The sequence below is a fragment of the Rhinolophus sinicus genome, chromosome 15 (assembly GCF_057876585.1).
Source record: "Rhinolophus sinicus isolate RSI-liver-muscle chromosome 15, RSI-T2T, whole genome shotgun sequence".
Classification (NCBI taxonomy): domain Eukaryota; kingdom Metazoa; phylum Chordata; class Mammalia; order Chiroptera; family Rhinolophidae; genus Rhinolophus; species Rhinolophus sinicus.
The window spans coordinates 77750671-77778495 of NC_142515.1; the positions used below are offsets into that span (position 1 = coordinate 77750671).

The following is a 27825-nucleotide window of genomic DNA, read 5'->3' on the forward strand; positions in this document are numbered from 1 at the left end:
ATTCCTGGAAGGTCATCGCATTCTATAACAGAAGCCCCCACCCTCTGCCTTTGTGGTGATGAGTCAGTGCCCAGTTCCCTATTTCCTTCCTGAGTGAAAGTAGATGTGGGGAGTGAGCATCCCAGGCTGGGAAATAAAAGCTGTGGTCCACAGGGACTCGGACAAAGCTTTTGGAGACAGTGGGTGGACTTGTGTGGCCCAAGGAACTGATGGCACAGCAGCTGGGCTCCCTGGGTGAGGCTGGGTGGGGACTCTGGGATCTAGGGCAGGTGGGTAAGGGGATGGCTAGGTCTGGTTTCAGCTTGTCCAGGCTCTGAATTTGTTCTCTACCCACTCAGAGGAGGAAGAGCAGATAACCAACAGCAACAGAATCTCCCCTCAAGCCTTTGGATTCCAACGGACCCCTGATTCCAAGACTTTCACAGGTACAAGAGGATTAGGGGACGGGGACCAGGGACAGATGATTACTACCAGATTCCTGGGTCCTGGGGAAGTGCAGGCTCGGGGCCTGGGCTCCTGGGTCTAGGAGAAGGTGGGGGCTGTGGTCCTGGCTCCTGAATGCTGGAGGTGGAAGATAAGGGACAGAATGTCTCTGGGGCAGGCTGAGGGACACAGGCACGCTAGAACTGCCATCCTTTTCTCCCTCAGGGTGTCTGGAACGGGGACAGGTCTCCTTGGTGCTGCTGCTCTTCTCTTTCAAACTCTTCGCTGGACTCCTGGTGGCCATCCTTGTTCAAGGTCAGGGGCAGGCCCTGAGGTCTGGGGCTTCCAGTGTTGGGGCTTTTGGCTACGGACATAGCCTTGGGTGGGAGAGGGGGACAATCCCGGAGGGAGGTGGGGCTGAAAGCCAGAACTCAAGTTACTGTCGGTTTCCCTGGTCAGCTCTCTGGTGGCCTCTTCCATAGCCCCTCCCACCGCTGGTGCCGGGGAAGGGGGGAGAGGGGCAGAGGGATGAGTGCTGGCTCCACCTGTCCTCCTGGTGTGGACTTCTCTGGACATCAAATTTCCTCATCTTGTCACAGGATTAACCAAGACCTTGACCCTCAGAAACAATGTTCTCGACGGTCCAGTGTAGGGCATGACACAGAGTAGGTGTTTAATAATTGCAGTTTGTTTTTTCCTTGGCATAGTCTCCAACATACCCAGGCCCCAGGGACTGGAACACTCGAAGCAGGAGGAGATTTACCAGGAACTGACCCAGCTGAAGTCTGGCCTGGGTGAGTGGCCAGAAGCCAGGGGCCACGGGCCTGGAAGGGTCTCCATGTGGTGTGACTCTGTTGGCATCATTCTTCTCTGCACCTTAGTTTCCTCATCTGTGAAATAGGAACATGAAATGAAAAGGATGATGGTACTTGATGTTCCCAGGGGTCAGGCATACAGTAGGCACTACATTAAACCAGTCTCTTCTTCTGAGTTCTAAATCCCCTATTCCTCCCAGCCAGGGAGTGATGAGGGTCGGTATTTCTACATTCTCTGGGGGCTGAGAGGGAGTCATGGGAATTGGAGAGGGGAATGGTCCATGTGGCATGTGGAGTCAAGGAGGGACCTGACCCTCAAGGGATTAGGGTGGACAAGTACAGGTTTAGGGGCGTCCGGAGCTGGGTCCCAGCCCTGACTCACCTTCCCTAACAGCTCGCCGCTGCCACCGGTGTCCTTGGGAGTGGATCTTCTTCCAAGGAAACTGTTACTTCTTCTCCAGTTCCCAGAAGAACTGGCATCAGTCCGTCATTGCCTGCCAGGACATGGAGGCTCAGCTCGTGGTGATCAAAAGTGCAGAGGAGCAGGTACACCTGTCCTTTCGGGGGACCTGGCTTGGTCTGGAGCATGCACCTGACCACTGGCCAACTGGGGACCAGATGATGAGAGTGGATGTTCTGGGAGAGAAGCTGCTCACTCCACGTGGAATAGTGGGGCGGGGAAGGATACGCATGAAGAGACCCCAGCAATTTGTAAGGAGATACAAACAAGATCTGAACATGTGCGAGTGTTTTGGGGGACACCTAAAATATAAGTAAACCCCAGTGGTATGCTGGCAAATGTTTAACAATTAGCTCTTTGGGAGGCAAAAGCCCTGATTTGTATCGGTTGCCAATTTCCCGGGTGTAAATTCTCCACCATGGCTGATTTCGAGCTGGTATCATTCAATGCAGAGCTGCAAAGAGACGTGCATGAGCTGCTCTCACAAACTGGTTCAATCTGATTCCAGAACATTAAACCCAGGCATGAATAAATTAGTGTGCACATGCTTAGCACATGTAAAACCCATAACCATGTCATATTACGAAGTGTGTGTGATGAGAGGCCAGTTATGCACATATGTCTGCAAGTCAGAACAGCTGTAACAGCTGTGCTCATAGGATACAGATGTGAGGGAAACTCAGACATCCTGAACGCACGTAGGGGCTCAGGATCTGGCAAACTAGAGGCTAAATGTCAGACTAAAGGAAGGACTTCCTGCCAAAGGATGGGGAGATGCTGCGCCTGGGAAGTGGGGGGCCGAGCTCCCTCCTGACTTCTCTCCATCCACCAGACTTTCCTGCAGCTGCGGGTTCCCAAGGATGACCCCCGTACCTGGATAGGGCTCTCAGACCTGAAACATGAGGGGAAGTGGCATTGGATGGACAACTCAACCCTGTCGAGCAGGTAAGTCTCAGGCACAGGGGACCCTCTATCAAAGCTTCCTGACGTGAGCTTTTCCTGGGAATCCTCCCCCACTGCCTGAGAGGGTTTAAGAGTCTGGGATTTCCACTGAGTTGGGAAGGTGGTCTCCACATACTCCTGTGTCGATAGCATGCCAGGAGCCCCAGATTCCACCATCATAACTGCAGGAGCAGCTTGCAGGCTGAGTGGGTGTTTTAAGATACAGTGTATGTTATCAGACTATCAGAAATATGGTAAGGCTGACCGAGCAGATTGCCATTGAAAAGATAGTTTGTTGCAGACACAGATTCTAAGAGAAGGAATACACATCACGGTGCAGGAGCGTCCCACGGGGAAGCACAGGTTGGTCAGGAAGAAGAGGGAGAGGAAGAACTGTGGGCAAGAGTCTTTATTGTGGTTTCAAGGGAACGAGTGGGCAAGGCAGTGTGAGGGGCCTTAGCATTGGCTCGTCTGAAAAACGTCAGTTACTCTCGGGCATAGGGGCTGCCCCTAGTTGTCTGGCGCTGGCCCTGGGGTGATCAGGGCAGGATCCTGAGTGTGAGAGCCTGATAACTAAGGTGGTTGGGGTGTGGGCTCTGGATTGGTTGCTTTATGGTTGAAAAGCATGTCCCAGGGAGAAGGGCTTCTGCTCAAATTGTAGGGGCAGGAGGCCAAGGCGAGTTGACCCAGGCATGTCATCGGGCCGTCCAGAACAAGGCAAGCCCGTAATATGCGTGCAGGGCAGATGTGAAAGCATCAGGTTAACCGAAGCTGGAAACACAGTTAACACAGTGGGATCAGGGCTAACGGTCTGGGTGGCCTTTGCAGCTTCAGCAAGTATTGGAACGATGGGGAACCTAACAGCCATGGGGATGAAGATTGTGCAGAATTCAAGGGCGATGGCTGGAACGACTCCGGATGTGACAGAAGCAATCTCTGGGTCTGCAAAAGGCCCTCAGCTTCCTGCTCTGGTGATTGAAGGCTGGTTTCTGTCCTCACCCCTGCAACCCCAACCCCTCCTCTGCTGCATCTGCTGAATTTCACCCATGTTTACGCCATGTTCACCCATGGTCCTTCTCCTGGTCTGTGCATGCTGAGATGTCTACAAAAGCTCCGAGACTCTTCTGTGTCAGACTCCTCACCCTCTATGGGCTCAGCTATGTCCTTCCCCTGATGCTTCGAGGTTCCCCTTGGCTCAGAGATTGTAGTTCTAGAGACCTTGGAGCTCTTAAAAAAAAGATGAAGAAAAGAAAAACCAATAGGCTCAAAATGGAGTCGGTGGTGCTAAGCCCCATGTCAACAAATCAAGACTTCTTTGCAGTTCCAGCCCCTCCCAGGAACGTGTGCTGTAACCTGTCCACCTGGAACTTCCTGGTGAGCACTAGTGAGATCATAGGCCTGAGAAGACTCTGCCTTCTCCTAAGGGAAGGCTACCTTCCCTGGGATCATCCACTCTTTTCATTTCCTTGTTCGTCCTCCTTCTGCCTATAAAAAACATTCATTTTGTCCAGCTTCTCAAAGCTCCTTGCTACTTGCCAGATGTGATGTTGCCTGATCCATGAGTCATTCAATAAAGGCAATGAGATCTGCCAATTTACTCTACTGAGTTTTGTTTTTTAACAGAGCTACACAAAGTGACCAGAGCTACATAAAGGATACCATGGGGGCTCGATGGGGACTCGTGTGTTTCATTGATCTACTCTCTCTGCCTTGAGAAGATCACATGGTTTTGGTGATCACGTCAGATCCCACAGGTTAAGGGCTGGGTCCTTCAAGACTGTCCCACCCTTCAGAGACCAATTGTAAGTCCAGGTTGTCACCTGGGCTTCTGACCAACCGGCTATAAATCAGAGGTTCCAATGACCCCCCCACCCCTGCCCTCTTTGGATTTGAGGAATTGGCTATAGTGTCTCACAGAACTCAGGGAAACACTTTACTTACTAGATTACCAGTTTATTGTAAAAGGATAGATCATGAACAGCGAGATGGAAGAGATATGGAGGAAAAGGTATGGGAAGGGTATGGAGCTTCTGTGCCCTCTCTGAGCACCACTCGCCCCTAATCTCCAAGTACTCACAACTTAGAAGGTGTTCAAATCCTGTCCTTTGGAGGTTTTGTGGAGGTTCATTACACAGGCATGATTGATTAACTCATTGGTTATTGGTGATTGAACTAAATCTGCAGCCCCTCTGGTTCTGAGACTTCAGTAGTAAGTCAGACACTTCTGTGGGTTCCTGGAAACGGCCGCTTATCAAATGAAGGAAGTTTTATCCCGGATTTTGCTTACTAACCATTTTTCTTGTGTTTATCTTTTTTTAAATGAAAAATTAGTGTTGAATAGACATATCTTATAATTGTAACATGAAGGGAACAAAAACAAATTGTGGAAGGATATAGACCATGTGGTGCCATTTGTTTAAAGCTTGCAGATGTGCAAAACAACCCAATATATTGTCTAAATGGATACATAGTGTTGACTGGCAAAAATAACTCTCCAGAAAATCCACCAAAAGAGCTGTTTATTCGGGAAAAGAAAAAGAAACAAAACCCACCACTGTCGCCCGGGAATGCACACCTCCAACCCAGGGCTCCAACCAGCTGTCCAAGTGAAAAATAACCCCAGTTCCAAGATGGCTATTCTATAAATCCGCAACCCCCCCCCCCAGTAGTTACCACAAAGTCCAACAGGAAGTCAGGACCAGAGAGACAACAAGGGGCCTAGCTGCACCCATAGTCCTCCCATTTCTATGGTTAAGCATTTTAACACGCTGGTTCATTTTTATCAATAGCTACAGTATGTTTTAATATGATAAATATCAAGTTTGGGAGGGCAGTTGACTTGGGGGATGAGGAGAGAAATAAAGTGATTTGACCTTTACGGAATAAAGAAATTTTAAGGTTATGCCGCAGGCTGCCTTTCTTCTGTGGTGGGTTTCTTTCCTGCGGGCTTCTTCTCAGCTGCTGGCTTCCTGGTAGCTGCAGCCTTTTTCCCACCAAAGACTTCTGCTTCGTAACACCAACAGCCTTCTTTCCTTTCTTCTGTACCACTGGCTTCTTGTCTGGAGCCCCCTTCTCATCTGACTTGGCTTCTAGCACTGCTGCTGCTTTATCCTCCTGGAGCTGGTGGTTCTTGGCCTGGTGAAGAATGGGTTCCGGTGCATGGTCTTTGCATGTGGGTTTAGCGTCAACCCAAACGATTCTCAGGTTTTTCAGTGGATTCTCTTCAGGACTCTGCAGTGACTCTTCTTGCGTGGTGCTCGGTGGGCTCTTTGCATCTCTGGGATTTTCAAGATTCCACTAAGGTCTGTACTGAGTGTCTTGTGCATGGGAAGGTTGTAGTTACTCTTGAGGGAGGCAGCTTTACACCAACTGCCACACACATCATCTAAGTTGTGGAAAGCACTTTCAGCCCAAATGCAGAAATGGCACGCATGCCCACCAGGAGCAAGTTTCAAAGTGTTCAGTTTGCTTACATTAAGCCGAGTAATTCCAGGGATGTTTCTGAAGGCTTTGCGGTTGTCCTCATTATAGATGACACAAGGTACCCTGTACTGGAAGCGACAATGTTTTCCCATTTTGCCCTTGAGAGCTCTCATTTCCTAAGATGCATAGACATTTTTATTTATTTATTTTAAATATTTATGGGGGAATATTGGGGAACAGTGCATTTCTCCAGGGCCCATCAGCTCCAAGCAGTTGTCCCTCAATCCAGCTGCGGAGGGTGCAGCTCACTGGCCCATGTGGGAATCCAACCAGCAACCCTGTTGTTCACAGACCGAGCTCCAACCAACTGAGCCACCCAGCGTCCCTGATTGATTTTTTTAAGGAGGGTGCAGCTCACAGTGGCCCATGCGGGGATCGAACCGGCAACCTTGGTGTTATCAGCACCATGCTCTAACTAACTGAACTAACTAGCCACCCCGGTATTGACCTTTTGATGTCATTCCAGGTTTTAAGCTTTTTAAGGAGCAAAACAGCCTCCTTGGTCTTCCTGCAGCCTTCAACTATACCTTCAACCACCAAAGGAAGTTCAGCAACTTCCTCAATACGATGACCTTTAGACATGACCAGCGCTGGTTAAGGCCGAGGCGGCCAAGGCAGAGCAGATGGCATATCGCTTCTGTGCTGTGATCTCTGCGGTGCCAATGGCGCCAGGTTGTGGTTGGTGCAAACATGAGGCCCCCATGACACACATTGCCAATGGCACCCCAGTCAGAACGCTGAGTCCCATTGCTTCGAACGCTGGGAATTCGAGCCACAGCCCTGCCAGGACCCCACGACTCAGCACTGGTTTGATGACCTGCTAATTCACTGACGGCACAGGGCTGCCTGTTGTTTTTGCGCAAGTTGGTGTGAACAAAGTTCACAATATCTGGCCGAATGGGAGCCTTGGACACAGCAGGAAAAGTGACATTTTTGCCAGATGATTCCCCCTTTTCAGAATACACCCATATCAGTGAACGAGCACATGCCTGGCGTGGAGAGGAGGCGCCACGCTCCCCTCAAGCCCGTGGCTCCCACAGGAAAAGGCAGGACTGATTTACTTTTAAGAGGACCTGACATATGTGAAGATGTCAAACCTTGATAAAGCTGCTTGGAAGATGTGGGTTTTCATGGGCTTTTTCCCTGCATCCCTGTTTGCATGCATAATTTTTTCCATAATAAAAACAGCAAATCCAAAATTAACAGCAACAACCAAAGTGTAACATTCCGTTTGCACTGAGCTGGGTTCCCTGATGGGTAGTGAGCCTCCCTCCCGTCTCTGGAGAAAATAGAAGTCACGAAGTGGCCTTGGCCTTGGGGCTGAGTCCTGTGACTTTTGCCTTCTTCCCACATTAGTCCAAACCCCTTGTTCCCACTCTTCAAGTCCTTGTATGATCTGGCCCTAGCTGACACCCCAGCCCCAGACTACTGCCTGCGAATTCCTCTCTGTTTTTCTGAAAAGTCCCATTCCCTCTCCACTCCCGCTGTTTACATGTGTTAATACCATGTTTGGAACACTCTTTCATCCACCCATCTCCTCCAGAATAATTCTACTTCTCCAGGCATCACCTCCTCCAGGAAGCCTTCCCAGATTTTCTGGGCTGAATTAGAAGTCTCCAAGAGTCCTCATAGTGCTCCATGCTTCCTAGACTCATCACATGGTTTTAACATCCCTGGTCACCTGTTCCCCACCATTCTGCGCTCTCACCACCCCAAAAGTGTCTCCCTTCATTTTTATGAGCCAGGGTGAGGTTAGAGGTCTGTGGCCAGCCTCATGCCTGGAACCACCCTTCTCCTTTCGTTTTCCCTGAGGCAAATTCTAGGCACGCACATGGTGCTGGCAGCCTTCTGGTGACTCCCTAAGCTGGACAGCTCCCTCCACCCCAAGGTAACTTGGGCTCTAGGGATGATGTCTGACAATTAAGTTTGCGAACTTGTTGCAACAATGTTCCTAATGTTTTTTGATATCAGAGGGATTATTCATTATGAATTGCTACCAACTGGACAAGTAGTTGACCAAGTTTACTATTTGGAAGTGCTGAAAAGTTGCATGAAAAAGTTAGACAACCTGAACTTTTCACCAACAATTCATGGCTCTCGCATCACGACAATGCACCAGCTCACACGACACTGTCTGTGAGGACGTTTTTAGCCAGTAAACAAATAACTGTACTGGAACATCCTCTCTACTCACCTGATCTGGCCCCAATGACTTCTTTCTTTACTCAAAGATAAAGGAAATATTGAAAGGAAGACATTTTGATGACATTCCGGAATCGAAGGTAATATGATGACAGCTCTGATGGTCATTCCAGAAAATAGTTCCAAAATTGCTTTGAAGGATGGACTAGGTGCTGACTCAGGTGCATAACTTCCCAAGGGGAGTACTTCAAAGGTGACCATAGTGATATTCAGCAATGAGATATGTAGCACTTTTTCTAGGATGAGTTTGCGAACTTAATTGTCATACCTCCTAAATACCATCTCTTCTGTTTTTGTCTATCGATGGACACTTGGGTCGCTTCCTGTTTTAGGCTACTGAGAGTAATGGTGCAACGAACATGCAGGTACATATACCTTTTAACGTTATAAAATTTGTGTTTTGTATTTCTTCAGATAAATACCCAGAAGTGGGATTGATGGGTCATATGGTAATTCCATTCTTAATTTGTTTGAAGAATCTGCATACTGTTTTTTATAGTGGCTGCACCAATTTGCAATCCCACCAACAGTGCATGAGAATTTCCTTTTCTCCACAGCCTCTCCAACACTTGTTGCTTGTTGATTTATTGATGACAGTCATTCTGACAGATGTGAAGTGATAGATCATTGTGGTTTTAATTTGCATTTTCTGATGATTAGTGACATTGAGCATTTTTTCATATGTCTGTTGGCCATCTGTATGTCCTCTTTGAAGAAATGTCTATTCAGGTCCTTTGCCCATTTTTTAATCAGATTGTTTGATTTTGTGTGTGTGTGTTAAGTTGTACGAATTCTTGGTACATTTTCGATATTAACACCTTATTAAATGTTTCATTGGCGAATACCTTCTCCCATTTGGTAGACTGTCTTTTCGTTTTGTTCATGGTTTCCCTCTCTGGACAAAAACTCTTTAGTTTGATGAAATCCTATTTGTTTATATTTTCTTTTGTTTCCCTTGCCATAGGAGACATATCCAACAATTTTTTACTAAGGGTGATGTCAAACAATTTACGGCCTATGTTTTCTTCTAGGACTTTTATGGTTTGGGGTCTCATATTTAAGTTTTTAATCCATTTTGAGGTTTTTTTTGTATATGGTGTAAGAAAGTGATAGTTTCATTCTTTTGCATGCATCTGTCCAGTTTTCCAAACACCGCTTGTTAAGGAGACTGTCTTTATCCCATTGTTTATTCCTGTTTCCTTTGTCACAGATTAATTGACTGTATAGGAGTGGGTCTATTTCTAGGTTCTCTACTCTGTCCATTGGCCTACATGTCTGTTTTTTATGCCAGTACCATGCTGTTTTGATTACTATAGCTTTGTAGTATAGTTTGATATCAGCTAGCATGATACCTCCAACGTTGTTCATCTTTCTCAAGGTTGCTTTGGCTATTCAGGGTCGTTTGTGGTTCCATATACATTTTACAATGATTTATTCTAGCTCAGTGAAAACTGCCTTTGGTATTTTGATTGGAATTGCGTTGAATCTGTAGATTGCTTTGTGCATTATGGACATTTTAATGATGTTAATTCTTCCTACCCATGAGGACAGTACATCCTTTCATTTATTTGTATCTTCTTTGATGTCTTGTAGTTTTCCAGGTACAGGTCTTTTGCCTCCTTGGTTAAATATATTTCTATGTATTTTATTTTTTATGCAATTGTAAATGGATTTTTTTCACTTCTGTTTCAGATAGTTTGTTATTGCTGTATAAAAATACATCCAATTTCTTAATATTAATTTTGTATCCTGCTGCCTTACTGAATTCATTTATCAGTTCTAATAGCTTTTTGGCGAAATCTTTGGGGTTCTCTCTGTATATTATCATGTCATCTGCCAATAATAATAGTTTTAGTTTTTCCTTTCCAATGTGGATAACTTTTATTTCTTTTCCTTGCTTGATTGCTGTGGCTAGGACTTCCAATACTATGTTGAATAAAAGTGGTAAATGTGGGGGCCGGCCCGTTGGCTCAGGCGGTTAGATCTCCATGCTCCTAACTCCGAAGGCTGCCACTTCGATTCCCACATGAGTCAGTGGGCTCTCAACCACAAGGTTGCCAGTTCAACTGCTCGAGTCCCACAAGGGATGGTGGGCAGCACCCCGTGCAACTAAAATTGAACATGGCACCTTGAGCTGACCTGCCGCTCAGTTCCCAAATGGCTCAGTTGGTTGGAGCGCGTCCTCTCAACCACAAGGTTGCCGGTTCGACTCCCGCAAGGGATGGTGGGCTGTGCCCGATGCAACTAGAAATGGCAACTGGACCTGGAGCTGAGCTGCGCCCTCCGCAACACAGACTGAAAGGACAACAACTTGAAGCTGAACGGCACTCTCCACAACTAAGATGGAAAGGACAACAACTTGACTTGGAAAAATGGCCTGGAAGTACACACTGTTCCCCAATAAAGTCCTGTAAAAAAAAAAAAAGTGGTAAATGTGGACTTGTTGGTCTTGTTCCTGATCTTAAGGAAAACGTCTTTAACTTTTCACCATTGAGTATGATGTTAGCTGTGGCTTTGTCATATATGACCTTTATAATGTTGAGGTATTTTCTCTATTTCCACTTTGCTGAGAGGTTTTCGGGTTTTTGTTTTATTTTTATCATAAATGGATGCTGGATTTTATCAAATACTTTTTCTGCATCTATTGTTATAATCAGATTTTTATCCGTCATTTCATTTATGTGGTGTATCATGTTGATTGATTTGCAGACACTGATCCAAACTTGCACCCCAGGAATAAATCCCACTTGATCATGATGTATGATATTTTAATGTAATGTAATGTTGAATTTGGTTTGCTGATATTATGTTGAGGATATTTTGCATCTGTGTTCATCAGAGATATTGGCCTATAGTTTTTCTACGTTCCTTCCTTCTTTGCTTCCTTCCTTCCTTCCTTCCTTCCTTCCTACCTTTGTAACGTCCTTGCCTGGTTTGGAATTAGGGTAATATTAGACTGGTAAAATTACCTTGGGAGCCTTCTCTTCCCTTCTTTTTTTTTTAGAATAGTTTGAGAAGAATAGGTGTTAATTCTTTTTTGAATGTTTGATGAAATTCACCTGTGAAACCAAAGTCCAGGACTTTTGTTTGTTGGGATTTTTTGAACATTGATTTGATTTCATTAGTAGCTATTGGTCTGTTCAAACTGTCTGTTTCTTCTTCTTCTTCTTCTTCTTCTTCTTCTTCTTCTTCTTCTTCTTCTTCTTCTTCTTCTTCATATTTTATTGGGGAAGGGGAACAGGACTTTATTGGGGAACAGTGTGTACTTCCAGGCCATTTTTCCAAGTCAAGTTGTCGTCCTTTCAATCTTAGTTGTGGAGGGCACAGCTCAGCTCTAGGTTCAGTTACCATTGTTAGTTGCAGGCGGCTCAGCTCACCATCCCTTGCGGGAATCCAGGAGTCGAACCGGCAACCTCGTGGTTGAGAGCCTGTGCTCCAACCAACTGAGCCATCTGGCCACCCAGGAGCTCAGCGGCAGCTCATTGACTTCATTCTAGTTGCTGAGGGCGCAGCTCGCTGGCCCATGTGGGAATCGAACTGGCAGTCCCATTGCCCAGAGCTCACGCTCGAACCAACTGAGCCACCCGACCACCCTGTCTGTTTCTTCTTGATTCAGTCTTGGAAGACTGTATGTTTTTAGGAATGTATCCATTTCATCCAGATTCTCTAATTTGTTGGCATAGAATTGTTTGTAGTATTTTCTTGTAATACTTTGTATTTTTGTGGTGGCAATTGTCACTTCTCTTTCATTTCTGATTTTAGTTATTTGGATCCTCTGTTTTGTTTCTTCATGAGTCTGGTTAAAGATTTATCCATTAAAAAAAATCTTTTCTAACAACCAGCTCTTGGATTCATTGATCTTTTTAGACTCTATGTCATTTATGAGGTAGGACAATTAAGTTTGCAAAATCACCCTAGAAAAGTACTATATACCTCATTGCTGAATATCACTATGGTCACCTTCAAAGTACTTCCCTTGGGAAGCTATGCACCGATGCCAGCGCCTAGTGCACCCTTCAAAGCAATTTTGGAACTCTTTTCTGGAATGGCCATCAGAGCTGTCGTTGTATTACCCTTGATGTCTTGAATGTCATCAAAATGTCTTCCTCTAAATATTTCCTTTATCTTTGGGTAAAGGAAGGAGTCATTGGGGGCCAGAGCAGGTCAGTAGGGAGGGTGTTCCAATTGAGTTGTTTATTTACTCCCTCACAGACAGTGCCGTGTGAGCTGGTGCATTGTTGTGATGCAAGAGCCATGAATTGTTGATGAAATTTCAGGTCGTCTCACTTTTTATGCAGCCTTTTCTGCTCTTCCAAATAGTACAGTTGGTTAACTGTTTGCACAGTCAGTAGAAATTCATAATGAATAATCCCTCTGATATAAAAAATGGTTAGCAACATCATTGCAACTAGTTCGCGAACTTAATTGTTTGACATATTTCTGCTCTGATCTTTATATTTCCTTCCTTCTACTCACTTTGGGTTTTGTTCTTCTTTTTCTAGTTCTTTTAGGTGTAAGGTTAGATTCTTTATTTGAGATTTTTCTTGTTTCTTGAGGTAGGCCTGTATTTCTATGAACTTCCTTCTTAGAAATGCTTTGGCTGTGTCCCATAGAGTTTGTTTATTGTATTTTTATTTTCATTCATCTCAAGATGTCTTTTGATTCCTTCTTTGACCTTGTTTAACCCCTTCATTGTTTAGTAGCATGTTATTTAGCCTTTAAGTGTTTGTGTGTTTTTGAGTTTTCTTCTTGTAATTTGTTTCTAGTTTCATACCATTGTGATCAGAGAAAATGCTTGATGTGATTTTAATCTCAATATTTGCTTTATATATTATATTTAGGTGCTTCTATGTTGGGTGTGTAACTGTTTACAATGGTAATATACTCTTGTTGGGTTGACCCCTTTATCACTATGAAATGTCTTTGACTTTTGTAATAGCCTTTGTTTTAAAGTCTATTTTGTCTGATATAAGTATTGTTACCTCACATTTTTCATTTCCATTTGCATCAAACATCTTTTTCCATCCCTTTTTTTTCAGTCTCTGTGTGTCTTTTGATCTGAAGTGGGTCTCTTGTAGACAGCATATTTCTGGGTCTTGTTTTGTTATCCACTCAGCTGCCTTATGTTTTTTGATTGGAGAATTTAATCCATTTACATTTAAAGTAATTATTGATATGCAGTTATTGACATTTTATTATTCATACTTTTATCATTTTTTAAAATTTTAATTTTTTAACAGGACTTTATTGGGGAACAGAGTGTACTTCCAGGACTTTCTTCCAAGTCAAGTTGTTGTCCTTTCAGTCTTAGTTGTGAAGGGTGCAGCTCACCTCCAGGTCCAGTTGCTGTTGCTCATGCAGGGGGCACAGCCCACCATCCCTTGTGGGAGTCGAACTGGCAACCTTGTGGTTGAGAAGACGCGCTCCAACCAACTGAGCCATCCGGGAGCTCAGCGGCAGCTCAGCGGCAGCTCAGCTCAAGGTGCCATGTGCAATCTTAGTTGCAGGGGGTGGAGCCCACCATCCCTTGCGGGACTCGAGGAATTGAACCGGCAACCTTGTGGTTGAGAGCCCACTGGCCCATGTGGGAATCAAACCGGCAGCCTTCGGAGTTAGGAGCATGTAGCTCCAACCGCCTGAGCCACGGGGCCTGCCCCTATCTTTTTTTTCTTAAGAAGTCCTTTTAACCTTACTTTTTTTTCAACCATTATGATTTGTTTTTATTGCCTTCCTTTTATATGCATATTTTATAGTTTTATACTGTATATACTATATTGAATTTTTAAAGAAAGACTACTTTTTCATTGTTGTATTAGTTTTGGGTGTACAAAGCAACATAGTTGTCAGACATTTAAACCACTCATGAAGTGATAACCTACCCTCCCAGCTACTACCCCTCTGACATCTTATATAGCTGTTACAATACCATGGACTATCTTCACTATGTTGTGCTCCACATCCCGTGACTATATTCACCTATATATTTAGTTATAGTTGACAATCAGTATTATTCTACTTCAGTTTCAGGTCTATAGCACATTGTAAAGTCTATGAAGTGATACCCTTGATAAGTCCAGTGCCCATCTGGAAACTTACATGATCTTTACAACATTGTTGATTATATTCTCCATACTGTATCAACTACCAATTTGTATTTTTTAAAACCTTCTCCTTTTTCACCCTGCCCCAACCCCATTTTCATCTATCACCCTGATAGATCTGGTACCTATCTGGCACCATACCTAGTTATTACAATATTTTTGACTATATTCCTTAGGCTATAGCCTACATCCCCATGACTACTGTGTAACAAATAATTTGTATTTTTTAATCCCTTCCTCTTTCACCCCTCCTTAGCCCCCCTTTCATCTTAAAGAAGTCCTTCTAAGATTCCTTGTAACACTGGTTTGGTGGTGATGAACTCCTTCAGCTTTTTCTTGTCTGGGAAGCTCCTTATCTGTCCTTCAATTCTAAATGATGGCTTTGCTGGGTTGAGCAATCTTGGTTGTATGTCATCGATTTTCATCACTTGGAATATTTCCTGCCACTCCCTTCTTGCCTGCAAAGTTTCTGTTGAGAAATTAGCTGCCAGTCTTATGGGGGCTCCCTTATAGGTAACTAACTGTTTTTCTCTTGCTGCTTTTAAGATTCTCTCTTTGTTTTTAACCTTTGGCATTTTAATTATGATATGCCTTCATATTGGCCTCTTTGGGTTTAACTTGTTTGGGATTCTGTGCTTTCTGGGCTTGTAGAGAAGTTTTCTGTCATTATTTCTTCAAATAGGTTTTCAATTCCTTGCTCTCTTTCTTCTCCTTCTGGTACCCCTACAATGCAAATGTTGGTATGCTTGATATCATCCTGGAGGCCCCTTAAACTCTCCTCAATTTTTTGGATTCTTTTTTCTTTTTGCTGTTCTGGTTGGGTGTTTTCTGCTACCTTATCTTCTACATTGCTGGTTGGATCCTCTGCTTCATTTAATCTACTGTTGATTCCCTGTAATATATTCTTTGTTTCCGTTATTGTATCCTTTATTTCTGACTGGTTCTTTTTCATAGTTTCCATTTCTATGCTTCCTATCTCTCTGTTGAAGTTCTCCCTGAGATCACTGAGCATTCTTATAACCAGTGTTTGGAACTCTGCATCTGATAGACTGCTTATCTCCATTTCACTTAGCTTTTTCTGGAAGTTTGTTCTGTTGTTTAATTTGGGACACATTTCTTTGTCTCCCCATTTTGGCTGCCTCCCTCTGTTTGTTTCTATGTATTAGGTAGAGCTGCTATGTCTTCTGGTCTTAGTAGAGTGGCCTTATGTACTGGGTGTGCTGTGGCGTTCAGTGGAGCAGTCTTTCTGGTCACCTGAGCCACACACTTGAGGTTTGTCCCTTGTGTGGGTTGTGTGTGCCCTCCTCTTGTAGTTGAGCCTTGGTTGATAATTGCACATCAGTGGGAGGGATTGACCCTTGGGCTCACTGGTTGTGAGGACTGGCCTTGACTACAGTGGAAGAGTTGTGCAGGGGCTGATCCTACAGAGCAGGATCTGCCTCAGCAGGGCTCTGGTGCCTGCCCAATCCGCCCCTTGGGTGTGTCTACTTGGAGGTGGCTGGGTAATGTTCCAGCGCCTTTTGAAGCTGGCCACTGGGGGCGCTAGCACCAGGACCTCCTTGGAGGGGATCCACTGTAGGTCGAGTTCAGCCACAGATTGTGCCCCACCTGGGGCCACCTGGCAGGAGCCACAAAGAAATCCACAGATGGCTGCCACACATGCTGTGGTTGGAAGCACCTTGAGAGGCCAAGCTGCAAACCAAGGCTGGGGCTGGCTGCCACTAGTGCTACACTTACGGCTGCTCAGCCAGAGGTACAGGACACGCTCAAGCCAGATGCTGCCTGTCTGGGTTCCACAAACCTTTAAGAGATCCTAGGAAAGTCTGAAGCTTGAGCCAAGGCAAGCAGTCTGCATGAAAAAGCCACTGGAAAAGGCCTGGGTGTGCCCCAAAGTTGGGTGGGCCTTGAATCGCCAGGGTGGGGTGAACAACCAAAAGACCAGTGTAGACTCAGATAAGGTAGCCACCTGCATCCACATGTGGGGAAAGGGGAGGGCTCAGCAAAGAAACAATGGCTTTCACCAGCTACCCTGTCCAGGAGAAAGCCACCTTTCCAGCCCCCGTCCCAAGTCAGACAACTCAGTTCCCCACCATATGTCCCTGTCACCTCTCCAGCAGCTGCCCTAGCACTGGAGCTCAGAGCAAGTGATTTCATTGGTAGGTAAGTCTGTGCATGTTCCCTTTAAGAGGAGTGCCTGGGAGGGTAGTTGCTGTCACTCTCACTCAGTCACAATCTCTGCTGGTTTTCACAACCAGAAATTATGGGGACTTTTCTCCCTGGCACTGGAACCCTGGCCTGGTGTGGGACTGGGGCCTCTCACTTTTCTAGGGGATGGGGTAACCCCACAGCTGAAATAACCCTCCCAATTTTTAATGGTCACACGTGGGTGTGGGATCAGCCCGGTCTGCCTCTCTGCCCTTCCTACCAGTCTGGAGGTGGCTTCTTCTGCATGTCCTTAGTTGAAAGGCTTCAGTTCAACTTGATTTTAGGCAATTCTCAATAATGGTTGTTTTTGTAGATTACTTGTAGTTTTGATGTTTGTGAGAGAAGGTAAGCCCAGCATTTACCTACTGCATCATCTTGGTTGTCTCCTAGGCATACATTTTTTTTTTTTTTTACCTAACCCCAATAAAGACTAGTTTAAAGAGTAGTTTTAGGTTTACAACAAAACTGAAAGGAAAGGACAGATATTTCTCATATACCTTCTGCCCCCACACATGTATAGCTTCCCCCATTATCAATATCATACACCAGAATCTAACATTTCTTGTAATACTACTTTAGTGGTGATGAATTCCTTTCGCTTTTTTTTTTTTTTTTTGGTCTGAGAAGCTCTTTATCTGTCCTTCGATTCTAAATGATAACCTTGTTGGGTAGAGTAATCTTCGTTGTAGGGCTTTGCTTTTCATCACTTTAAAGATTTTCTGCCAAGCCCCTCTGGCCTGCAAAGTGTCTGTTAAGAAATCAACTGAAAGTCTTATGGGAGCGCCTTTGTAAGTAACTAAATGCCTTTCTCTGCGGCTTTTAAGATTCTCTTTTTGTCTTTGATCTTTGCCATTTTAATTATGATGTGCCTTGGTGTTGACCTGTTTGGGTTCATCTTGCTTGGGACTCTCTGAGCTTCCTGGACTTGTGTGTCTATTTTCTTTTCCAGGTTAGGGAAGTTTTCAGTCATTGTTTCTTCAAACATGTTTCAATTCATTACTCTCTCTCGTCTCCTATAATCGAATGTAGGAACACTTGTGTTATCCCAGAGGTCCCTTAAACTATCCTCATTTTTTAAAATTATTTTTTATGTTCTTGTTGTGATTGGGTGTTTTTCACTTTCTTGTCTTCCAAATTGCTGATTTGTTCCTCTGCTTCATCTAATCTAATTTTGATTCACTCTAACCTATTCTTTACTTCCGTTATGGTATTCTTAATTTTGACTGTTTTTAAAAAAATGTTTTCTATCTTTATTTTTATGTTTTTTATCTCTTTGTTAAAGCTCTCACTGAATTCATCTATTCATCCTCTAAGTTCATTGAGCATCCTTATACCAGTGTTTTGAACTCTGTATCTGGTAGATTGCTTGTCTGCATTTTATTCAGCTATTTTTTTCTGTAGCTTTGCCCTTTTCTTTCATTTGGGACATGTTTCTCTGTCTCCTCATTTTGGTGGTATCCCTGTGTTTGTTTCTATGTGGTAGGTAGATCTGCTATGTCTCCCAGTCTTGGTAGAGTGGTCTAATGTGGTAGGTCACCTGAATTGGGTGCTCCAAGAGTGTCCCTTATGTGGGTTGTGTGTGCACTCCTATTGTAGTTGAGCCTTAATTGCTGTTGTAATGTCCATGGGAGTGATGGATGCACAGGCTAACTGGCTGTGAAGAATGGCCATGACTATAGCAGATGAAATATTGTGCAGGAATGGGCCCTACAGAGCAGGATTCACTGTGGCGGGGCTCTGGTTCCTGCCAAGTTCACCCTTTGGGTGTATCATTTGTGGAGCGGTTGTGGAGCTGGGTGGTGATCTGGTATGTTCTGAAGCCAGCCACAGGGTGTGTTGGTTCTGGTGCCTCTTGGGAGGGGCTCTGGTCCAGGCCACTGTCTGTGCTTAACCTGTGTCACCTGGTAGGAGCTACAAAATGATCTGCAAATGCTGGCCACCTGTGCTGGGCTTGGAGCCACCTGGAAGAAGTTAATTTGCAAACCAAGCCTGGCTGCCACTAGTGCCAGTCTTGGAGCCACTTAGCAAGTTGTATGGGACATGCCAAGGCCAGCTGCTGCTTGTTTGGGATTTGTGAACTTTTGAGAGATTTTAGGAAAATTTGAAGCATGAGCTGAAACAGGCCATTTATGTGAATAGCCACTGCAGAGGTTCAGGCATGAGATTTGGGTAGGGTGGGGTCTCAGGAAATCACCAGGGCAGGAAAAATGGTGTGAATGGGTTATATAATTTAACACAATCATTGTTTATTTTGTTGTTCAAATTGTTCCATCTTTGGCCTTTAAAAACTTTTTTAGGTTGACTATCATGTGTTTGTAACATGCGCCCATCACAAAATGGTCCAGGTTCATTTTGCATTTTTCCTGCCCCAGGGCTCAGATTTAGCACCTGCCTGCAATGCTGGTCAGCGGAAGGTTCAACAAAGAAACAATGGCATCTGCCACCACTTGTGTCTCTGGTGAGAGCTGCCTTGACCCTTTTCCCTCCATCCCTTGCTCTGAAGCTCATCCCAGACGTCCATGGCACTTTTTGAGCTGCAGCCCCAGCACTGGAGCTCAGAGCAAGTGTGTCCATGAATGAGTAAGTCCATGTGGGGGCCCTTTAGGAGGAACGCCTGGGGTTCCAGCAGCCATCCATATCACTCATCCACAATCCCCACTGGTTTTCCCAGCCAGAAGTTATAGGGACTTCTCTTCTGGACTCTGGTGCTCCAGGCTGGGGAGCCCAGTGTGCGGCTGAGATCCCTTGCTTCTCACAGCGGACTTCTGCAGCCAAGCTATCCCTCCTGATTCTTAACCACCACAAGTGGGTGTGGAACCTGCCTGTTTTGTGCCTCCGCTCCTCGTACCAGTCTCGACGTGGCTTCTTTTTTATCTCCTTAGTTATAGGACTTCTGTTCAGCTAGTCTTCAGGTGGTTCTCAATGATGGTTGTTCTTAAACTTAGTTGTTCCCTAATTTACTTGTAATTTTGATGTGGTAGTGGGAGTAGGCAAGTGCACTGTGTACTTTCTCCATCTTAACTGAAAGTGCTCCGATGCATTTATTTTTAATGTTTTGTACTGTGAAATAATTTTAGACTTACTCAAAATGGCAAAATAGTCCAAGAGTTCCTATACACTCTTCCTCAACTTCTTCCTGTGTTAACGTTTTACGACAGCAACGTAATGATCAAAACCAGGAAAGTCACATTGACACGCTATTACTAACCAAACTACAGACCTTAGTTAGTCCGTTTTCTGCTCCTGGATGCTAGAGTGTTTAGTGACCACGTGTCTTTAGTCTCCTCCAATCTGTGACAGTTCAGTCTTTCATATTTTTCATGCCCTTAACATTTTCACAAATATTGGTAAATTATTCTGTTGACAGCCCCCCAATTTGAGTTTATTTGGTGTTTTGTTTTCTCACGATTAGACTGATGTTACCCTTTTAGGTAAAAACACCACAGAAGTGATGTTGTGTTTTTCCCAGCACCTTATCTCAAGGGCTACAGTCTGTCGATATGATTTATTATTCATGATGTTGACCATAGTCACTTGGTTAAGATGGTGCCTGCAAAGTTAATATTTTCCTCTTTGTAATGAATAGATATCTTTGTGAGGAGATACTATGAGACTTAGAAAATATTCCATTTCTCGTCAAACTTTCACCCACAAATTTTGGTCTCTATCAACAGATCCTGCTTGTGGCAATTATTATTGTGTGTTTATTTTTAATGGTTATCTTCTACTGCCCTAATTATTGTACATTCGTTAAGCAGAATTCTTTCATAAAGAAGGTGTCCCTTCTCTCCCATTCACTTATATATTCACTTATTTATTTAGATCAGTATATATTCAAGGATAACTATTTTATTCCATGGGTTATAGTCCAATACAACCATTATTTATTTTGTTGCTCAACTTTTCCCAGCTTTGGCCATTAAGAACTTCTTCAGGTTGACTATTATGTCCTTCTAACATGCTCCTACTACAAGATGGTCCGGATTCATTTTGTATTTTCCCTGACCCAGCTTTGTAATCAACCATTTCTCCAATGAACTCTGGTTTCTTTTAGTAAAAAAATAGTACTTAGAAACCAAGGTCGGTAGTCTAGTTATTGTTTTGTTTCATCATTTTAACATGTAGAATTCAGTGGCATTAAGCACATTCATAATGTAGCACAACCATCCCCACCATCCATCTCCAGAACTTTCTCATCTCCCCAAACTGAATCTCTGTTCCCATTAAACACTCACTCTCCATCCCCCTCCCCCAGGCCCTGGCACCACCATCTACTTCCTATCTGCATTTGACTCCTCTAGGGACCTCATGTGAGTGGAATCATACAATATTTGTCCTTTTGTGATTGACTTATATCATGAGTATGTCTTCAAGGTTCATTCATGTTTTAGCATGTATCAGAATTTCCCTCCTTTTTATAGCTGAATAATATACATTGTCTGGATGGACCACATTTTGTTTATCCATTCATCTGTTAACGGACACTTGGGCTGCTACCACCTTCTGGCTATTGTAAATAATGCTGTTATGAACATGGGTGTACAAGTATCTGTTTGACTCCCTGCTTTAAAATCTTGTGGGTAGATACTTAGGAGTAGAATTGCTGGATCATCTGGTAACTCTACACTTCATGCTTTGAGGAACTGCCAAACGGTTTTCTATGATGGCTGCACCATTTTACATTCCCACCAGCAATGCATGAAAGTTCCAGTTTCTCCACATCCTTGCTAACACTGGTTATTTTAATTTTTTTGGAGAATAGCTATCCTAGTGTGTGTGAAGTGGTCTCTCATTGTGATCTAGGTGTATTTTTAATGTTAGGGTGCCCATTGTTCTAAGTCTTCCATGGAGGCAAAACTAGGAAGCACATGCATGTACATTGACCCATATATACATACACTTCTGTATTTATTTCTGTATCTACTTGTCTGTATACATATTAAAAATGATGAGTTCACACTGATATCTTTACTTGCAGTTGAAACCACAGACTTCCCTCTTGCTTTCTCTCTTTCCTTATTTTGAACTTTTTCCTTCAACAGTAAGAAATCTGGCTTTCATTACCCACAATAAACTTGCTAATTTTTCAGTCCTAGAATACACAGGAAGTACTAGCTCATGCCTCTGTGAGAAACAGTTATCCTGTTGTTGGATGAAGCACATCCTCTCATAGTCTCCTCCAGAAAAACCAATGGATACAGATTTCTTTAACTTCTTGTGTGTATTTCAAGGACGGCTGGACTGGGTATCAAATTTTTGGTTCACACTTTTGCTAGAATTTTTGTGTCTGTTTTTAAATGATCATTGTTATCTTGCTTTGAATGTTAGTTTTGAAAAGTCTAAAGATGGTCTAATCTTTTTAAGTTATTTTTGTAAGTTATTTTAAGTAATACTTACTTAATTACTTTTTAAGTAATCTTTGTAAGTTATTTTTCTCAAGGATTTGAAGATTTTATCTTAATTTTTGAAATTGAGTGATTTTACTGGAGTATGTCTCCCAGTTGACCATGCTGGGTTAATTTTCGGAGTTACCTGGACAGCCCTTTTGTTATGTAAATTTAGGTGATTTTTTTATTTCTGAGAAAATAATTTTTTTATTATGATTAAATAGCTTTGTTTTGTTGTTTTGTTTTTCTACTTCAGGGATTCCAATAATAAACATTTTATTCCTCCAATGCCTGGAATTCCATTTCAATTAATTTTTCCCTGATCCCATTTTACTTCTTTCTACATGTCACTGTCATCTGTTTGTTGTTTTTCTGCCTTTCTCCAAGGCCCATTATTAAATCGTCATTTGAGTCTATTCTGTCTTTGGTACAATTTATTCTGCATCTCAGGTAATTCTGTCTTTTTAAAAAATTTTATTGGGGAATATTGGGGAACGGTGTGTTTCTCCAGGGCCCGTCAGCTCCAAGTCGTTGTCCTTCAATCTAGTTGTGGAGGGCGCAGCTCAGCTCCAAGTCCAGTTGACGTTTTCAATCTTTAGTTGCAGGGGACGCAGCCCACCATGTGGGAATTGAACCAGCAACCCTGTTGTTCAGAGCTTGTGCTCTAACCAACTGAGCCATCTGGCTGCTCTGATAATTTTGTCTTTTTCTTCCATTTTATTTCTGAATTTATTCAACTCTCTCTTCATTTATCCCTGTCAGCACTTAGTTTTTGAATTTTGGACGTGGTGATTTTTCCTATCCTCTAATGCTTGTTTTACTAATTCTGTTTGGAGTCTCGGCTTATAATAGTCTTCCTCTTCCTGATTCATTTTCTGGGGGACGTTGATTAAATTATTTGTGTAGATTTTCATTTCCTGAATTTTTGCAATTACCATTCTCTCTCTGGATTTACTATGATCTTTTTCTCTTGGTTTTTGTTGTTTTTGTGATTGGGGAACTTCTATGAGATGTGCAAGTCAATGGCGCCCTCTTATGTCAATACAGCATTTGACCTAATTTATGGGCATTTTTTTAAAAAAAGATTTTATTGGGGAAGGGGAACAGGACTTTATTGGGGAACAGTGTGTACTTCCAGGCCATTTTTCCAAGTCAAGTTGTTTGCCTTTCAGTATTAGTTGTGGAGGGCGCAGCTCAGCTCCAGGTCCAGTTGCCGTTGTTAGTTGCAGGGGGCACAGCCCACCATCCCTTGTGAAACTCGAGGCATTGAACTGACAACCTTGTGGCTGAGAGCCCGCGCTCCAACCAACTGAGCCATCCGGTAGGCAGCTCAGCTCAAGGTGCCGTGTTCAAATCTTAGTTGCAGGGCAGAGCCCACCATCCCTTGCAGGACTTGAGAAGTTGAACTGGCAACCTTGTGGTTGAGAGCCCACTGGTCCATGTGGGAATCGAACTGGCAGCCTTCGGAGTTAGGAGCATGGAGCTCTAACTGCCTGAGCCACCAGGCCAGCCCCTATGGGCATTTTTGTTGTTGTTGGTGGTGGTGGCAGAAATAGATGAAGACATCTGCGATTTAGACCTCCAATCTTGTCTTTAAGGACCCTAAATCTGCCCCTTTTGCCTCTATCCCGCTTCACCACCCAGTTGCCAAAGAACTCTTATCTTTTCCTTCTTGCTTTTACTTTGTTCAGAAGCTATGCATTTTGAAGCATTCACCCCTGTCCTACAGTTCACATTCTGATCCACTCAGATGTCACTGAAGTATTTTCAGACTGAGTGTGAGCTGAGTCTTTCTAGAACTAGCTCTACATCAACATCAGATTCCTTTGCTAGTGTCTCTCTTTTGGATCCCCTGCAGATTTTTCTCCATTGCCTTTGGGGCAGGATCGAAGCAGAAGGGTGAGGAATCTCATGCTGTGACTCCATGATTTTGCTTTTCCTCATAGTTCTTTAAGTTGTGGCATTCTCTGTCGTTAGGCATGCCAGTATCATGGTTTTGTGTCGCTTTGTTTTCCCCTCTCCTTGTTATGAGTTGTTTGGGGAGGAACTATTGGGAAACAGGTAGCTCTCACCATCGTGGGACAGTGAGATTTTTCAGAGCTGCTATGATACAAATGGATATGAGTAGCACTGGTAATATTTTCCTAGGCTTACGGGGGACTCCCAATTGACTTTATTTGTCAGCCTGATAAGTGAACATAGCTAAACAGTAACAGTAGAGGAGCCAGACCCTGTCCCAGACACCCTGAGGGAGAGAAGAATGGGCAGTTCCACCTGCTTGTGTGTGGCTCAGCCTGTCCAGGGACAGTGTCCCCTACTGCCATCTCCCCAGGACCCAGGAGTCTAAGCCCCAGACTGCACCTCCCCCAGACCTAAGAATCCAGGCCTCAGCCCCCAGTCCCCAAGACCCAAGATCAGACTCCCTACCCCCCAGGACCCAGGAGGTCAGGACATTATCCCCCGTCCCTCAGGACCAGAAGTCCAGGACACCAGTCCCCACCTCCCACAGGACCCAGGAACATAGGCCCCCAGTTACCCCCTTCACCAGGCTCCACATATTCAGGTCCCCATCTTTGACATCCGTCACCCCTGACCCCTGTCCCACACTAGCTGCCTGGCCCTTTGAGCTACCTTTCTGTTGGGATCCAGGGTCTTTTGGAGAATAGGTCCGTCCTACAACTGTTCACCACCAACTCCACTAAACCTACCAGCTCAGCATCTGCTAGATCTGCCTACTCTCCCTCCCCAGAACCTCAGCTGCCACTCCACCCCAGTCAGGCCCCCAGGACCACACAGTCGGGCTGGACTTTAGCAAGAGTGTCCCACTCTAGCCCCCCTCACTTTGAGGCCATCCATGTCTGCCATCTTCTCCTTTTCTCGGTTGCACCTTCTTTTCTTTCTTTGACAGCTTCTTCTGTGTCCCTACCCTTTTCTGCTCCAAACTCCACCCCCACTCAAGAATCAAAATACGGGTGGATTGGGGAACTTTCCGGGAAGAGGTTGTAGCTAAGCAGAGGGGAAGCCAGGAGGGGCAGTTGTGCCATTAGAGGCGATGTTTCCATGCAACAGCGTGATGATGATTCATTTTCTTTTCTTTTCTTTTCTAGTTTTAAGTAAAATGTATTAGGGTGACAGAGGATTCATTTTCAATGGAAACTTTGTCCCCATTAAACTCCCACAGCCCCTCGCCCGTCAAAGGGTTGCCTTCATGTGGGCCAGAAGCACCCTTTCTTTCCTCTCATTCACCCTCTTCTTGCTTCCAGAATCTGCTCTGGGGTCTTCAAAGTTTGGAGACAGAGGGAGTCCACTGGGAGGCAGCCAAGGCAGTCGGCCATAGCAAAGGGTCAACCTAAATTCTGAACTCCCAGAGAGCTGGACTGAGTGGCTGGTACTGGGAGTAGGGTGAGGGCCTAGCCTCTGCTGTAGGAGAGGCAGCTTCACCCAGCCCTGAAGCCTAGGCACTGCGTGGCCTGACCGCCTGTGTCCAAATCTCAGCTCTTCCACTTGGGCGCTTTGTGACCTTGAGTCTATTCTTCAACCTCTCTGAACCTTGTTTGCACATCTTTAAACAGGCTAATCATACCACCCACCTTGTAGGGTCATTGAAATATTAAACTACCCAATGCCTATAAAGTTCTTGGGAAAAGAGTTTATGCATTTTTTGTTTTACAGTTTTAAGGATGTATGAAAGAAAATTTGGGGCTGGCCTGGTGGCTCAGGTGGTTGGAGAGCAGTGCTCCTAACGCCTGAGGTCATCGGTTTGATTCCCACATGGGCCAGTGAACTGCGCCCTCTACAGCTAAGATTGTGAACAACAGCTCTTCCTGAAGCTGGGCTGCCCCAAGCAGCCAGAGCTTGGCGTGAGCTGCCGTGGGCGACCATGTGCTGCCAGGAGCAGCCCGTGGCCAGCGTGAGTGGCCGGCAGCCATTGTGAGTGGTCAGCAGCTGGCAAGAGCTGCCGTGAGCTGCTGTGAGCAGCCAACCGGCGACCAACTGCCTCGGGGAGCGCAAGGCTCATAATACCAGTATGCGCTAGGGAGCTATATCCTACACAACTAGACTGAGAAACAACTGGCTTCAACTGGAGTGGGGGGTGGGGAAGGCGGAAGAAGGGGGAAAAAAAGAAAATCTGCACTTCCTAAACAAAGTCACAGTACTATGGAAGTAGGATGTTGCCTCCTTCCCAGTGTGCCCTGGAATGTTCTGGATGGTGAACACCTGTCCTAGTGATATAATGATTAGAGGCAGGGGTGGGAACAGTCCACTCCAGGTGCAAGCCATTGTCTCTGTAGAAAATTTTATAATGACAATAAAACAGACTAAAAGCCACTCTGCGTATTGCCTTGTTTCCCCCAAAATAAGACCTAGCCGGACAATCAGCTCTAATGAGTCTTTTGGAGCAAAAATTAATATAAGACCCGGTATTATATTATATTATATTATATTATATTATATTATATTATATTATATTATATTATATTATATATCATATCATATCATATCATATCATATCATATCATATCATATCATATCATATTAGACTGGGTTTTATAGTAAAATAAGACCGGATCTTATATTAATTTTTGCTCCAAAAGACACATTAGAGCTGATTGTCCAGCTAGGTCTATTTTCAGGGAAACACAGTATTCGCGAGCACCAGCAATTCTAAACAACATCAGTGATGAAACACTCCTCTCCCCCGAAATCATTCATGTGTCTAAATTCTAAACAAGCACTGTAGTTACTATTGTGCGTTTTTTTAAAAACTGAAATATACACCACATATCACAAAATTCACCCTCTGAAGTATATAATTTAGTGTTTTTTGGTATGTTTGTGGGGTTGTGCCATCACCACTACCTAATTCCAGAACATTCTTTTATCACCCCAATGAAACTCCATATCCATTAGCAGTCACTCTCTATGACCCATCAGTTACTGTTGAGTTTTAATAGCATTATCTGTAAGTTGTTTTTTTAAATTTATTGGGGTGACAATTGTTAGTAAAAGTACATAGATTTCAGGTGTACAATTCTGTAATACATCATCTATAAATTCCATTGTGTGTTCACCACCCAGAGTCAGTTCTCCTTCCATCACCATATATTCGATCCCCCTTACCCTCATCTCCCACCCCCCACCCCCCACCCCCCTTGCCCTCTGGTAACCACTAAACTATTGTCTGTGTCTACAAGTTTTTGTTTCTCATTTGTTTGTCTTGTTCTTTTGTTGTTTTTGGTTTATATACCACATATCAGTGAAATCATATGGTTTTCTGCTTTTTCTGTCTGACTTATTTCGCTTAGCATCATACTCTCAAGATCCATCCATGTTGTCACAAATGTTCCTATATCGTCTTTTCTTACCGCCGAATAGTATTCCATTGTGTATATATACCACAACTTCTTTATCCATTCATCTATTGAAGGACATTTTGGTTGTTTCTATGTCTTGGCAACTGTAAATAAAGCTGCAATGAACATTGGAGCACACTTGTCTTTATGTATAAATGTTTTCAGATTTTTTGGGTAGATACCCAGGAGAGGGATTGCTGGGTCATACGGCAATTCTATTCGTAATTTTTTGAGGAACCTCCACACTGCCTTCCATAGCAGCTGCACCAGTCTGCATTCCCACCAACAGTGTATGAGGGTTCCTTTTTCTCCACAGCCTCTCCAACACTTGTTACTATTTGTCTTGATGATGATAGCCATTCTGACTGGGGTGAGGTGACATCTCATTGTGGTTTTTATTTGCATTGCTCTGATAATTAGTGATGTTGAGCATTTTTTCATATGTCTATTTGC

General features: G+C 44.1%; 1 protein-coding gene and 1 pseudogene across 1 annotated transcript; one reads left to right on the forward strand and one right to left on the reverse strand.

Annotated features, from left to right (window-relative positions):
* The first annotated feature begins 79 nt into the window (after positions 1–79).
* On the forward strand, positions 80–4233 carry LOC141572684 (CD209 antigen-like protein 2). The gene is made up of 7 exons (XM_074337738.2): positions 80–234; positions 339–425; positions 649–738; positions 1131–1217; positions 1633–1784; positions 2531–2643; positions 3469–4233. The coding sequence occupies exons 1-7, from the start codon at positions 210–212 to the stop codon at positions 3617–3619; spliced, it is 705 nt and encodes a 234-aa protein (XP_074193839.2). The 5' UTR covers positions 80–209; the 3' UTR covers positions 3620–4233.
* A 1306-nt stretch (positions 4234–5539) lies between these two features.
* LOC141572850 (large ribosomal subunit protein uL4-like) lies at positions 5540–24874 on the reverse strand (annotated as a pseudogene).
* Positions 24875–27825: the final 2951 nt, after the last annotated feature.